At 47.5% G+C, this 13,597-nt stretch overlaps 1 protein-coding gene across 8 annotated transcripts in view; it reads right to left on the bottom strand.

Annotated features, from left to right (window-relative positions):
- Positions 1 to 13,597, bottom strand: part of PTPRU (protein tyrosine phosphatase, receptor type U) — a 408,251-nt gene that overhangs the window by 366,336 nt on the left and 28,318 nt on the right. For all 8 annotated transcript variants that reach the window (XM_025201929.1, XM_025201930.1, XM_025201928.1 and 5 more), the window contains exon 3: positions 6,610 to 6,752. In XM_025201929.1, coding sequence (XP_025057714.1) covers positions 6,610 to 6,752 — 143 coding nt within the window. The remainder of the gene's footprint in view (positions 1 to 6,609; positions 6,753 to 13,597) is intronic.

A 13,597-nucleotide genomic window follows, 5' to 3' on the forward strand; every position in this document is an offset into this window, starting at 1 on the left:
ACAGTCACCCTTCTCCTATACTGTGCCTCAATATTGCATCTGTACAAGAAACTTCCTTCTTCCTCAGGATGCGGTGGGGTTAAACCCAGTAACGTGCGCAGAGTGCTCACACAGGACTCTGATGGGGGAGAAGTGTGAAGACAGATAATAGATAACAGCACAATGGGAGCCTTCCACAGCCTGCCTTTTTCCTCTCATTTGTACTGAATGAAGCTTCTTTTCTTTCTCCCACTGGCAGAGGATCAGAACTCATCAACTCCCAGTTTGCTGTTGAATCTTTCTCTTTTCCTTTTTTTTAAATATATGACAGTGAAACAATTCAAAGCAGAAAAATCTGAGGGAGATCTGAAGGCTCAAAAATAATTTGTCTGAGTCTTTAAAAGCAAGGAAACCACCCAAGTCATTTGATTGACTCTTGAGAAGATATGGTCCCCTGAGGTGGGAAGTGTCAGGCATGAGGGTGCTTTTAGATAAAGGTGCCTGAATAAAATGGAATTTACAGGATTGTCCAGCACCTTAAAAGCACTAAATAAGGATTTGAGGATAAGCTCCAGATTATGGAAAGCAGGTCCTTAAGCACAAAGCATTTGTTTCCATTTTAAAATTCATGCATGTCTAACAAAAAGTAAATCAACTGCTCTTGAGGCCTCATTTCATTTCCAAAGATTTCATTGATGTCAAGGGACCTCGAAGATCATCAAGTCCAGCCCCCTGCCCCAAGGGCAGGAAGTCAGCTAGGGTCAAAGGATCCCAGCAAGATAAACATCCAAGCGTTTCTTGAATGAGTCCAGAGTAGGTGCCTGCACCACTTCTGGAGGGAGTCTATTCCAGGTCTTGGGGGCTCGGACCGTAAAGACATTTTTTCTTATGTCCAGCCTAAAATGGTCTTGTAGGAGTTTATGACCATTGGTCCTTGTTTTTCCTTGGGGCGCTCTGTTGAACAAACGTTCTCCCAGATCCTGATGTACACCCCTTATGTACTTATAAGCAGCCACCAGGTCCTCGCTGAGCCTGCGCTTTTCCAGGCTGAAGTCCCATGGCTCTCAGCCTCTCTTCATAAGGCCTATTCTTTTGCCCTCTGATCACGCACATGGCTCTCCTCTGGACTCTCTCAAGCTTCTCCACATCCTTCTTGAATTGCGGAGCCCAGGAATGGATGCAGTACTCCAGCTGCAGATGGAGTTTGGCCAGCTTAATTGCTTCTGTCTGAATGGAGTCCCTGCTCATGGACAACAGCAATTTTACCATGGCTATAGGTACCCTCAGAGCTTTTCCTGCCCTCTACTGTGCAGGCAGTGGCCTCAGATACCATTTAGCTTCTATACATAAGAGAAAAAGAGAGAGACTAACCTGTGCTCTCCTCAAGTTATTATTCATCTTGCAATAGTGTCCATATGCCCCAGTCTCAGGCCCGGCTCAGAACAGAGCCTTGTCCAAGGATTCTAAAATCTCATGAGGATCTGGCGTCCTTATGCTTGAGGACTACCTCTCATGGGCATCAAGACCTTCTAGAAGCAATAAAGGTGCCTTATAACAGATTTAAGCTACCTTCACTGCTTAGACCTACCTGAGGGCATTTTTACCCTGCCAAAGGGGCCTTGTACAATGAGAGAGCAACCCTGTAACTCGGTGGTCTACAGGACCAGCCAGCCCTGCTCAATCATCAGACCAAGCTGGGATTGACAGAAAGGGCATTAGATGATGCCTGTGAAGGGAGAACTTCAGGTAAGAGATGGCTTCAGTAGCAGAAAAAACTACAAAGCCTCTGGAAAGTGGAGCCTGTAGCAGGCAGTACCACTGTTTCCTTTTGACATTCTGCCATGCCCAGAAACTCTGGGCCATGACAGCAAGTCCTTTCTGGGCTCAGGAAGCAGCAAAGCAGCTGCTTGCACGTGGTGGAAAATGCAAGTAGACATCCAGCCCTAGAACTGAGGGGATAAGGAAGCAGCTGCTAGTCTAAAGCCAGACCAGAGAGGTGGTGCTGCCAGCAGTCCTCCATGGTTTACATCCAAAACACAGGTGTTAGCTCTCTGGGGACCTTCTAGTGCAGTCACCCAGTGCAGGGCAGGAGCTTTTACTCACTGGGCCAAATTGGGCCCTTAATTATATCTTGTACATCCCCACTGAAAGCAATGAGAGTGAATGAGGTAAAATCAGCACAGATCTGTTAACTGATGATCCAACAGCTGCCATCAGGACCTAGGCCCTAGGCAGGTGTTGGACAGACCCATGGTCCTGTCCCACATAGCTTGCAGTCTGCCTTTAGGCCTGCAGCCAAGACACCAGAGCTGCATCTTGTGTTGTGATTTATACTTGTGGAAAGGGAGTATAAATCCCCACTCTTCAGCAGCATTTCACACCCACTCGGCACTAGGGTAACTGATGAAATGGGTACAGGGCACCAGCAAGCCTGGCCCCAGGTTTACATCGTGAGTTGACAGCTCATCCCACTCACACACAATCACATGAAGATAAAACCACTCTAGCATCAGCCCTCATCCTTGCTTGGTAAAGCACCTCGTGCAATGAGCATGTTATTCCTACTCCTACTGCATTATGCCTGGTGCCTTTTTTATTTTTACCATTTAATACAATTCAAAGTTTCTTATCTAACTCTAGAGTTCCCCCAGCACTGAGCTGCACAGATGCCTGGAGCCCAGCAGAAAAGGGCTGGTCTACAGATTGATGTATGGGAACACAGGGCTCAGAGCCAGCAGATTTGTGTCCTGGTCCGGAAGCGGTCACACCTCCTGTTGGCTTCATGCAATTCACCTCTTTGTGCCTCTGTCTGTTTTCATGTGAACAGGGTTGGCTGCTGCTTCCCCACATTGTGGGGAGGATTACAGCCTGGAACTTTTTTTAAGTGGCTGGTGATGTGGGGAGCCTTACTTTAGGCACTTTGCAGGGCTGTGGCAACATGGTTAGGGCATCTAGCTATAGATCTGGCCAAATGAGCCTGAGCCTTGCTCCAGCTTCGTACCAAAGGCCACCCTCGGTCAACCCAACTTTGTGATCATTTAGGCAAGGGAATCATAGGCACTCAATCTGATGTCAGATGCATCACTCCAGTCTGCTGCTGACTACAGATACTAGTGTGCCTAAGCCACACTGGACAGCTAAACTTGGCATGGGTCCTTGACCTTTTCTGATTTTAGAGGCCACAAAGCGGCCTGATTTTCAGAGGGCCAGCACTCAGCCCTTTAACAAAACCCATACCGCACTCTAAGGGGAGTTGTATTAAGCAGAGCACTCAAAAGTCACTAGTTATTTGCAAAATTTTGGCCTGGGACTGTTAAGCATTCTTGTTTTCTGGCACCAGGCTTTTTGAGGTCAGTAGTGGGAGCAAAGGACTTTTAATCCTGCAGAGTGAAGAGTAAAAACCTTGAGAACTGGCCCCAAGTCCTGATGGCTCTAAATACACTAGACCCCTGGCCATCAATGGAAATACCTTTGCCAGTAGATACAGGCCCATGCCTAGAGAGCAGCCTGCTGGAAAGGAAGAGGGGCCTGCAAATGAGCTGCCAGGATTGAACCCAGCAACGGGTTGCAGGATATAAAGGAGTTGTGCATAGAGGGTGCTTCATCATTACCTCACCCTTCATAATTTGTCTTCCATCCTGGCAATACACCTTCTGGTCTAATGACCTTTCACATGCCTATTACCATGAATCACTCACAACATTCCCACGGATGGCTTCTTCAAGATGGAGCCCCGGACTCTCACACTGCTCGACCTGTACTCTGCTCTGATGAAGAGAAAGGCAGAGACCTCTCACCCCTGAGCAGATAGTTACAGAGAAAATTCACTTCTTCAATCCCTAGTCATCATGTCTCAGCCCTGCCCTTGTGAAACCTCAATCCATCCACAGCCCCTTGCTTTGATTTCATAGATTTCATAGACATTAGGGCTGGAAGGGACCTTGTATGATCATTGGGTCCAGCCCCCTGCCCAAGGGGCAGAAAGTCAGCTAGGGTCAAAGGATCCCAGCAAGATAAGCATCCACATGTTTTTTGAAAGTGTCCAGAGTAGGTGCTTGCACCACCTCTGGGGGGAGTCTAGTCCAGGCCTTGGGGGCTTAGACAATAAAAATTTTTTTCCTTATTTCCAGCCTAAAACGGTCTTGCAGGAGTTTGTGACCATTGGACCTTGTCATCCCCTGGGGTGCTCTGGTGAACAGGCATTGCCCCAGATCCTGATGCACACCCCTGATGTACTTATAGGCTGCCACCAAGTCACTCCTGAACCTGCGCTTCTCCAGGCTGAAGGTCCCATAGCCCGCAGCCTCTCTTCAGAAGGCCTGTCGTCTTGCCCTCTGATCATACACGTTGCTCTCCTCTGGACTCTTTCAAGCTTCTCCATGTCCTTCCTGAATTGTGGAGCCCAGAATTGGATGCAGTACTCCAGCTGCAGCCTCACCAAGGCCATGTACAGCAGGAGGAAGACATCCTGGGTCTTGCTCGAGATGTAACAGTAGATGCAAGCCAGAGTTTTGTTCTCTTTGCCAGCTACAGTATCGCACTGATGGTTCATATTCATCTTGTGGTCAATCATGACCCCCAAGACTCTTTTGGTCATGGCGCTAGCAAGCGTAGCATTGCCAAGCCTGTAAGTGTGATGCGGGTTCCCTCCACTCCCGAGGTGGAGCACCTTGCATTTCTCCATATTGAATGCCATCAGGTTTTCATCCGCCCACCTTGCAAGTCTATCAAGGTTGGCCTGGATCACCAGCCTATCCTCAAGTGTGGAGACTCTTCCCCAAAGTTTGGTGTCATCAGCAAATTTAGCCAGTTCACTTCTGACCAGAGTCCAGATCATTTATAAAGACATTCAAGAGTACAGGTCTGAGAATGGAGCCTTGGGGGACACCGCTGGTCACTGAGTGCCACATTGATTTGGTTCTGTCAACTACCACTCTCTGGGTCTGACCTCCGAATCAGTTCCCCAGCCATCAGACTGTGGTGTAGCATGTCCACAGTTGCCCAATTTTTCCATGAGGACATCGTGAGACACCAAGTCAAAAGGTTTTTTAAAGTCCAAATATATGATATCAACCTCTTCCCTTTTGTCCAGGTGATACATCACCTGGTCATAGAAGGAAATGAGACTGGTCAGGCAAGACCTACCTGCAACCAACCCATGCTGACTGTCCCTCAGAATGTTGCCTTCTGTTAGCCTGTCAAGAATGGTTTCTTTGATAATTTTTTCCAAGATCTTCCCAGGGACTGAAGTCAAACTGATTGGCCTATAGTTTCCCAGGTCTTCTTTCCTCCCTTTCTTGAAGATAAGCACCATATTGGCCCCCTTCCAATCTTCAGGCACTTCGCCCAAACACCACAAGTTCTTGAATATCCTTGCCAGTGGCTGCACTATGATGTCTGCCAGTTCCTTTAGCACTCTTGGGTGCAATCTACCCAGATCAGCTGATTTGTGGGGGTCCAGCCTCTCAAGTTGCTCCCTCACAAGATCTATGCCAATGGTGGGCATATACTCACCCTCACCCTGGTCATCCTGCATCGTGTTAGGCAGGGTGGTCTCTTTGGGCTGGTGAAAAACAGACAAAAGTAATTATTAAGCAGATTGGCTTTTTCCTGGGTGTCTGTAGTCGGCTGCCCCAATTGGTTTAGCAGGGGTCCAATGTTGCCCTTGTTTTCTTTCAACTCCCCACATATCTGAAGAAGGACTTTTTATTGTCCTTGATTCGTGTAGCCAGTTTGAGTTCAATTGCAGCCTTGGCTTTCCTAGTTCACTCCCTAAGGGTGCAGACCAGTGCAAAATACTCCTCCTTAGTGGTGTTTCCTGTCTTCCATCCTTTGTAAGCCTCTCTTTTTAGACATAGGAGGTCTAGGAGGACACTGGATGCACACAAGGGAATCAATTAGCACCTAGTGTAGTAAGTACTTTGGCAATGCACTCATCCACTGAGACCCACTAGCCCATGTCACAGAGACCACTCAGCCACCACCAAACAGTATCAACTTCCTGCCACCAGCAACCAGGTCCACAACAAAAACTTAGGCACAAAAGACTTTGGCCAATCCCAAAACCTGCCCCCTCCAGTTCTAATTCATCTGTCAGCTCCAGCCAGGAAAGCCTTGACCAGTGTCAAGCTGCCTCAGCACAATACATCGTCCGGCCTCCCAATAGCACTGAGACTTTCTGCAGCACAGCTAACATGTGGGTGGTGTTCACCTGCTATGCCTGAAAGACAACCTACCTGCAGCACCAAATTCTACCAGGGACAGGAAATACTTTAACCAAAAAGGTCACCATTTGCTTCATAAGTTTCCTTCCTTATTATCCCTGAATGAAGCAAACACATCTCAGTTCATTCCAGTGAAAAAAGGCAGTAGATTATTATTTGCGTTAATTAAAAAGTGCCGATCCTATAAGTAGTTAATTAATAATTACACAATAACTTGAATAAGTAGTTCTACAATTGGAGGCCTCTTAGAAAAATTGAGATTCCAGTATATTTCCAGAGTCAAGATTATTTAGTTGCTAGGCTAAATGAATTGCAGTGTAAATCCCTTCAAGTCAATGGATGAATTTGGCTCTGTCTGCCTTGAATGACGTTTAAGGCTTCCAAGGTCCCAAACAATTTCACTTACCCTTCTGCAGCCTCATGCTTCCCCCTCTGTCTGTATCCACCTCTTGCCACTGGCTCATATCCTTTGACTGTATGCTCCTTGAAGCAGGAACTGCCTTTTTGCTCTGCCCAGCACAGTGATCCATCTGGGGCTCATCAGCACTGCTGCAATATAAACAATAATAATCAGTGGGCTTTGTGATAATAAGATTATTTGCAGTATATTCAGTCACTGGATATTGCTGTGTGTTGTACAGAGATCCAGGCTAGGTGTGGTATCTGTTAAACCAGCAAGACAAAACAGCAGGTCAAGCCATAGCCAACATGTGGTACATTAGCTAGAGTGGTGTCTGTGTAAGGCAGACAGGACAGTGTCCAGTTAGGGCTTTTTGGAGCTAATCAACAGGTAGCTGGTAACGTCCCTCCGTTCCTTGCTTGGAAAAAAGTTGTTTAAGAAGAGCTTGAACTAATGAGAGAGGTATTTGTTTTGCTGATGAGCTGATAAATGCTCTGTAACTCCCTACTGTGTAAGTAAATGCTATGTACATCCCTGCTGGCTAAGGGGAGGAAACCTCTCCCTAATCAGAGCATCCTGCTAGAGCCTGGCCACACCCGCTTAGCTCAGTACCATAGAAGGGAAGGGAGGGCTGCTCTAGTGCCCCTGGTTTCTAGCTGAGCCACTGCAGGCATGTGCCTGCATTTCTGGGATGTCTGTGCAGTTGCACACCGGTTCAGCCTACCCAGGTTAAACCAACCTTGAAAGATTGAATCAATTCAGGCTCAGGCTTTTTGCATGTCTGCCCCTAGCTGAAGACTTAGAGCCATTTCCCCTTCTTTCATCCCTGCTTGACATGCCTGAGTGTCAGTTCCAGCAGAAATGCCAGTCCCTACGTCAAGGACATCCCCAGTTGGGTTCTAGAGAAGCCTCCGCCGCATCATCTCCTGTGAGTAACTATGAGCCAATGTAGCGCTGACAACTATGTAAGAGAAGGATTCTAAAACTGGCTTGGAGCAGAACTAATGGGAGAGGGTCCCTGCAAGCCTTCCCTAGAGTACCAGCTCAGCCAGTGCTACTCAAATCATAGTGAAGGTACACAGCACCTTCTGCTAACTCTCATCCTTCTCCTGCAGCTCTACAACTCACCCCTGCCCCCCCCAAGCCCCCTGCTATTGCAAAAGACTGTTTCTATGCACTCCAACCAAAAAACAGGTAATTGTGAAACAGGCAAACACTGGTACAAATTGGAAAGTGAAGTGTAAAGCTGTGTAACAGGCAGAGCAGAGCTCAGTAAGGAAGGGCTCCTGGGTGTTTAGAGGAACCAAGATGCTGGGCTGAGTCTGGGGAGCAACTGTGCAGGCCTCCAGAATGCAGGGCATGCCAACAGCTAAGACAGGGGTGGGCAATTATTTCGGGTGGAGGGCCCCTTACTTAGTTTTGGCAAGCCATCAAGGGCCACATGATGGGCAGCTAGAGGTAGATAATTATTAATTTTCTAAATTTTTTAGGGGCCCCGCAGGCCAGATAGAATGGCCTGGGGGGCCACATCTGGCCTGTGGGCTGCATTTTGCCCACCCCTGGGCTAAAGCATAGCAGCACCCCCCCAACCTAGGCTTTTTTGTAAGAGGGAACATGGCACTGGGTCTGAGAAGCAGCCTCCTGGGGCTTCAGGGTCTGAGGTTTTTAATAGTTACCATGCAAATCCCTTACAAGCAAATGCACATTTTTTAACATGGGCTGTTCTCTCTCACACTCTGTTTGCATCTCTCCCATCTCCTACTCTTAGGACAATGAGCAAGCAGGCAAACTCCCCACAAGCCTGCAGGAGCAGCTCAGCATTACAGCCTTGGCTAACAGGTTTGGATCGTTCAGCTCCAGCAAAATTGGTGCTAACATCTAGAATAACTGAGCCCTGCAGTCACCTGCTAGAGTGTTGGGGAACACCCACGTCACACATGGACAGCAAATGGCCATTGCCTCAACCTCAAACTCAGCTCCATCAGATCCCTTCCAGAACTAAGGCTCTGACTACATCACCCAGCTGCCATCAACGAGGTTTCCAACTGGGTGTCTCTTGAAGTCAAAGTAACAGTCGGGTGAAGTCTCCACTGGGGGGCTGAGTAGCAATGCATGAACATCCACTTTGCTTTAGAGGCCAGTGGAAGTGAAAGGGCTTGATGAGAACAGGTGGGCAGCAGAAGAAACAAAGGATTTTAGAATAAAGCTTAAGGTATTTGGAGGGTTTTTTTTCCTTCTACTCCTGCTAATCTCCTTATTTGGGGCAGCTTCACTCATCAGCTACCTTTGCAATAAGGATACAGTCTGGAAGGGTGTCAAGGTTTTGGGATACTACTGCCATCTAGAGGAAGGAGTTGAGAACCACACAGCATCGTGCAAGCTGAGCTCCCTGTAACTAGAACACAGAAAGTCTCTCTCCCAAACTTGGTGCTAGTAAATTGCTTTAAGATGTGAAAGAGCTCTGTGGATTTTTTAGGATCACCTTCTAACCTGTAATAAAAAGGGCCATGGGCAGAAATACTGACAGCTTAAAAAAGTGTATAGTAGGCAGTAAAAAAATAAAAGAAAATAAAAGAAAATAAAATAAAAGAACTGAAAAGAAGGGGAAGAAAAATTATAAGATGGCAGGAACTGCCATGTGAAAAAAGGCAGCCTGAACCACATGGAAGGAACAGGGGGCAAGAGGTACTAGACACAAACAGCAAAAGGGGATAGGCAATATCCTCAGGCCTGAGAACACAAGATCCATGAGATCTTCTGAAAGATGTCTTGCATTTGAAAGCTTATCTAACTTTATCCCAACTCTGCAGTGGATGCAATAAAAGCTATCACCCTAAGAAATCCTTGCCACTTGTTCTATTCCCAGCTTAGTGGCTCGTCTGCGGTGTGACCATAAACAAGTCACTTCCTCATTGCGTCTCTCTCACCTCAGCTGCAAAATGATCATAATGCCTACATTTGCAGCAACCTTTAAGATCCTCAGATGAATTTAAATGCTAATTATTCTTTAAATACAATCTACTCCATTCCTGTATGAAACCTGAACTCTCCAAGGGGACAAGGTGCATTGATTTTACAAAGGCTTCCTCATGATAATAAATGTCTTCAGATTGTCCTGGTGGTTTTGCTCACCCTGTTAAGGCTGAGCATCAGGCCAAAGACAAGAACCTGAGTCACAGTCACCGGTTCAGGGCAACAAGGCAAAGTATCAGGCAAGAGAAGAGATAAAGAGTATTACTTCAGTTTATGGATAGACAACACTGAGCAGACTGCCTCTGCTTCCCTGCAAGCCCCTTCAAAGGCTCAGCAGCTTCCTGGGTCCTGCTTCCTGTGTGTACTGTGAATCAATGGGGATCCCATAAGAGCAGACCTGCAAGTGAGCCAAATGTTGTTCCTGTTACTTGTAATGCATGACGTACTCTTATGCTAGGCACTTACATACATACCAGATGCCATGGAAGATTCTACATTGCCCTGATGTCCTCTGGCTCCTACAGACCCTACTGGACAGCTGCTTAGTGGTCCACATGAAATAAGTTGCTGAGTTCAGCTCAGACCTATGAGATCTCACCACCACCATGAGCACTAATCTTTACAGACAATCACTATCTGGAGCATTGAGGGCGAGCCTCCGCTTCACCCCAGGGTAGCTAAGTCTGGGACAGAGCACAACAGCACATCAGGGCAGGAAGCAAGCACTGCTGGCTGGGCTGCAGACAAACAACTCAGGCCATGGCTTTGCTACTCCAGCAGTTTACCCTGGCATTACATTTGCTTAACAAATGCTTTAAAAAATAAATCCACTATCCCGTTGGCAGCACTTCTGCTTTCAAGACATGAACAAGCAGGAATTACTCGAATCAATCAATAGTTGAGATAAATCATCAGTTCATAATTAACAATAATGGTTATTAGCTGGGAAAGGCAGGAGGGAGCAAACAGCATCATTCATTCCCCTGGCCCAGAGCAATTCTCCCTCTTTGGAGAAGCAGGACCCACAATTATCAAACAGTTGCTGCCGATGCCTTGGAATGGCTTCTGATTCCCCTTCTTTCCCTTCCTAAAAAAACCCAATATGTATGTGTCTTCTTTAAAAAAAATGTAATTTCAAGGGATGAAATAGTCATTAATCACAGGAAATTGTGCTTGTTACAGAAGAAACATTAACAAAATAATCATAAATTGTCTGCCAGCCCCAATTTGCAAATACATACATTTCTAACAATATGGAAAAGAATCTCATTTTGCTAGTGTAATTAGTTACTAACCCTTTGCCTCATGCTGAGAAAGGTTGATGTTGGCTGGATAGACACAAAGCGCAAGTCCCATTTTCACCCCTTGCAACTCTTGATTACATGGATTCCAACTCCCTGGCCATTGGAGTAGGGAATGGGTCAGGCAGGTGGACAAAGAAAGCAGAGGTGCTTGCCCCCTATGCCATCCGCACTGGCAGAGCAGCTCCATGTTTCTGTTAAATTGCTCCCCAAAACAGTTCATGTTCACCCATGTTAGGGTTCAGAGTTGACATCCTGCAGAGGTAAAAGTCAGTGTCCAAGTCTCTGAACTAACATGCCAAAGACACCTCTAATGTGGCTGCAACAAACGGTAGTAATAGTTTGTGCCACTTTTTCACAGAGGATATCTATTTGTTTATGGCAGAAGAGTGTGAGCTGCCCATACTCTCCAGCCAGCCTGGGCAGCCGTTCCTGGGGACTGAGGTGCCTGGTCCTGTGCACCCTGGGACATTCCTATGCAGGAGTAGGCTCCTAAAGCCCTTAGATTGCCTGCCTGACTTTTCCTTCACAGAGACATGCTCCTGGGAACCTCCAGGGTGTATCTCTGTACACAGGGAATGTGTCGCCTGTTGTCCCACATGATCAACAGGCAGGACAACGGATGGTGTATGTTATACCCAATGAAGCACATCAGCTTCATTTGGCAACACTATTTATACCCCAACTGATGAAGGACTAATGGGGTTAAAACAGGAATTCACATGGCCCGTTGTTTCTGCCTGTCTGCAGACTCAAGCCAAAAGTTGTTGTAACGAGCTGGCACTAGTTGCCTGAAACACACCCTCCCGGGATTGAGTGAAGTTGGCTCTGCAGAGTCAAGGAGCCAGGAAGCTCATCGATTCACATGGGTGTAAGGGTACAGCTTTTGGAGGGGAAAGGGTTCAAGGGGTGGGCTGAGCCATCCCGAGAGAGGATCCCTACCAGCAGGTCAATCTGCAGACAAGATCTGAAGTAAAGTTTCTGGTGCCTTGTTGATTCCTTTGTGAACAAAGCCAAAGCAGAGGAAGAGGTGTGTGGGCTGTGTGCACAGAGTAGGCTGGGAAAGGCGTTTGCTCCCCGGCTTCCATTAGTTTCACAGGAAGACAACCGTGTACTTGGGTGACTAAAAGAGAGCTCAGCAAGATGTTTGCTGTGTAACAGTGGAAGAAAACAGCAGTAAAAAGATGAGAGAGGGAAAGGGGTATAGAAAATATGAAGGGTTATGGAGGGGAAGGGCAAGGTCACGGAAGTGGGAGTCTAGGCCAGCAAAGTACTTTAGTGCAAATTTGAACACACACATACGCGTATGCAGCATGAATTTTAAAGCTGTCACTAAGGAGCTGTGACTTGCCTGCCTAATACTTACATGTCAAATCCCCCCAGGTCTCAAGAATTTAATTGGCAGCGCTGTTGAACAAGAGCTCCAGTTTATTAGGCAGCTGCTGACTTTTAGTGTTATCAGCATCAGGGATCCCTATCTTGTTCCAACTCTGATTTCTGGGAGGGGGGGCATGGGCAGAGGAGGTGGACTCTCAAGACTTGTCTGCAGTGGTATCTGGCACACAGTCTCCCTGCATTGTAAGTCTGTTGGGCCAGCTCTGTCCACACGGTTCAGCCACTGGCATACTTGTCATCTTGTCCTCTACCCACGTTCAGAGAGATGCAGCCAGCATGATGGTTTCTGCACCAGGGGTTGTTCTGCCTTAGCGCTGTCAATGGTGAGAATGCCCCCAGATCTGCACCCGATGACAGGAGGCTGCCACTGCCACCTGGGGCTGGCATTGGGCACAACCCGTGCCCAGCACCAGGCTCCACGGAGCTCAGCCCAGCAGAGGAAGGCGGGGCAGCCCCACATTTGCCCACTTCTCATGGCCAGGCTGCGCTCTGATCAGCTCCTCCAGTCCCACGGAGCGCAGCCCGGCAGTGGGAGGTAGACAGAGCCAGTGCTGCACTCCACCTCCCACTGCTGGGCTGAGCTCCATGGGGCTGGCGGAGCCGATCAGAGCTCAGCACCAGCTCTGTCTGCCTCCTGCTGCCAGGCTGCGCTCTGATCTGCTCCGCCAGCCCCACGGAGCGCAGCCCGGCAGCGGGAGGTAGGGAGAGCCAGGGCTGCACTCCCTGCCAGGCTGAGCCACATGGGGCTGTGGAGCTGCTTGGAGCACAGCCTTGGCTCTCCCCTGCCTCCTACCACCGGGCTGCTTCAAAACTTGAAACATTTTGAAAATTTCGAAACATTTTGAGTGCCCTCATTTCATTTTGAAGCTGTTTTGATGCTTTTTGTTTTCAAAAAGCTTTTTTTGATGCTTTTTGTTTTCAAAATCAAAACATTTTGCTGTTTCGAGCTCAAAACGCATCGAAACAGCTTCGAAACAAAACACTTGATGAAATTTCGCACAGCCCTGGCGATCAGTTTTGTCTAAGACACTAGCCATGCAAAATATTATAGGAAGCCAGTGACCCTGGGAGACAGCCCCTTAGAAGATGAGTAATATAAACTTTTTATCCACAGGTCTCAAAATATCTAAAAAATATGAGAAGAACATTGGCCTTCCTTTACAGGTGGGAAACTGAGGCATGGCATGACAAAATGCCTTCACCAAAGTCGCTTTTAGAGTGAGAGCCATGACTCCTGAGTCCCAATCCAAAATGCAGTTTACTAGCTAGGACTACTCCAAATGAAACCTGCAATGCTTCCTCAACCTTTCCTGCTGAAGCACGAC

This window comes from Alligator sinensis, unplaced genomic scaffold (assembly GCF_000455745.1).
Source record: "Alligator sinensis unplaced genomic scaffold, ASM45574v1 scaffold883_1, whole genome shotgun sequence".
Lineage (NCBI taxonomy): Eukaryota > Metazoa > Chordata > Crocodylia > Alligatoridae > Alligator > Alligator sinensis.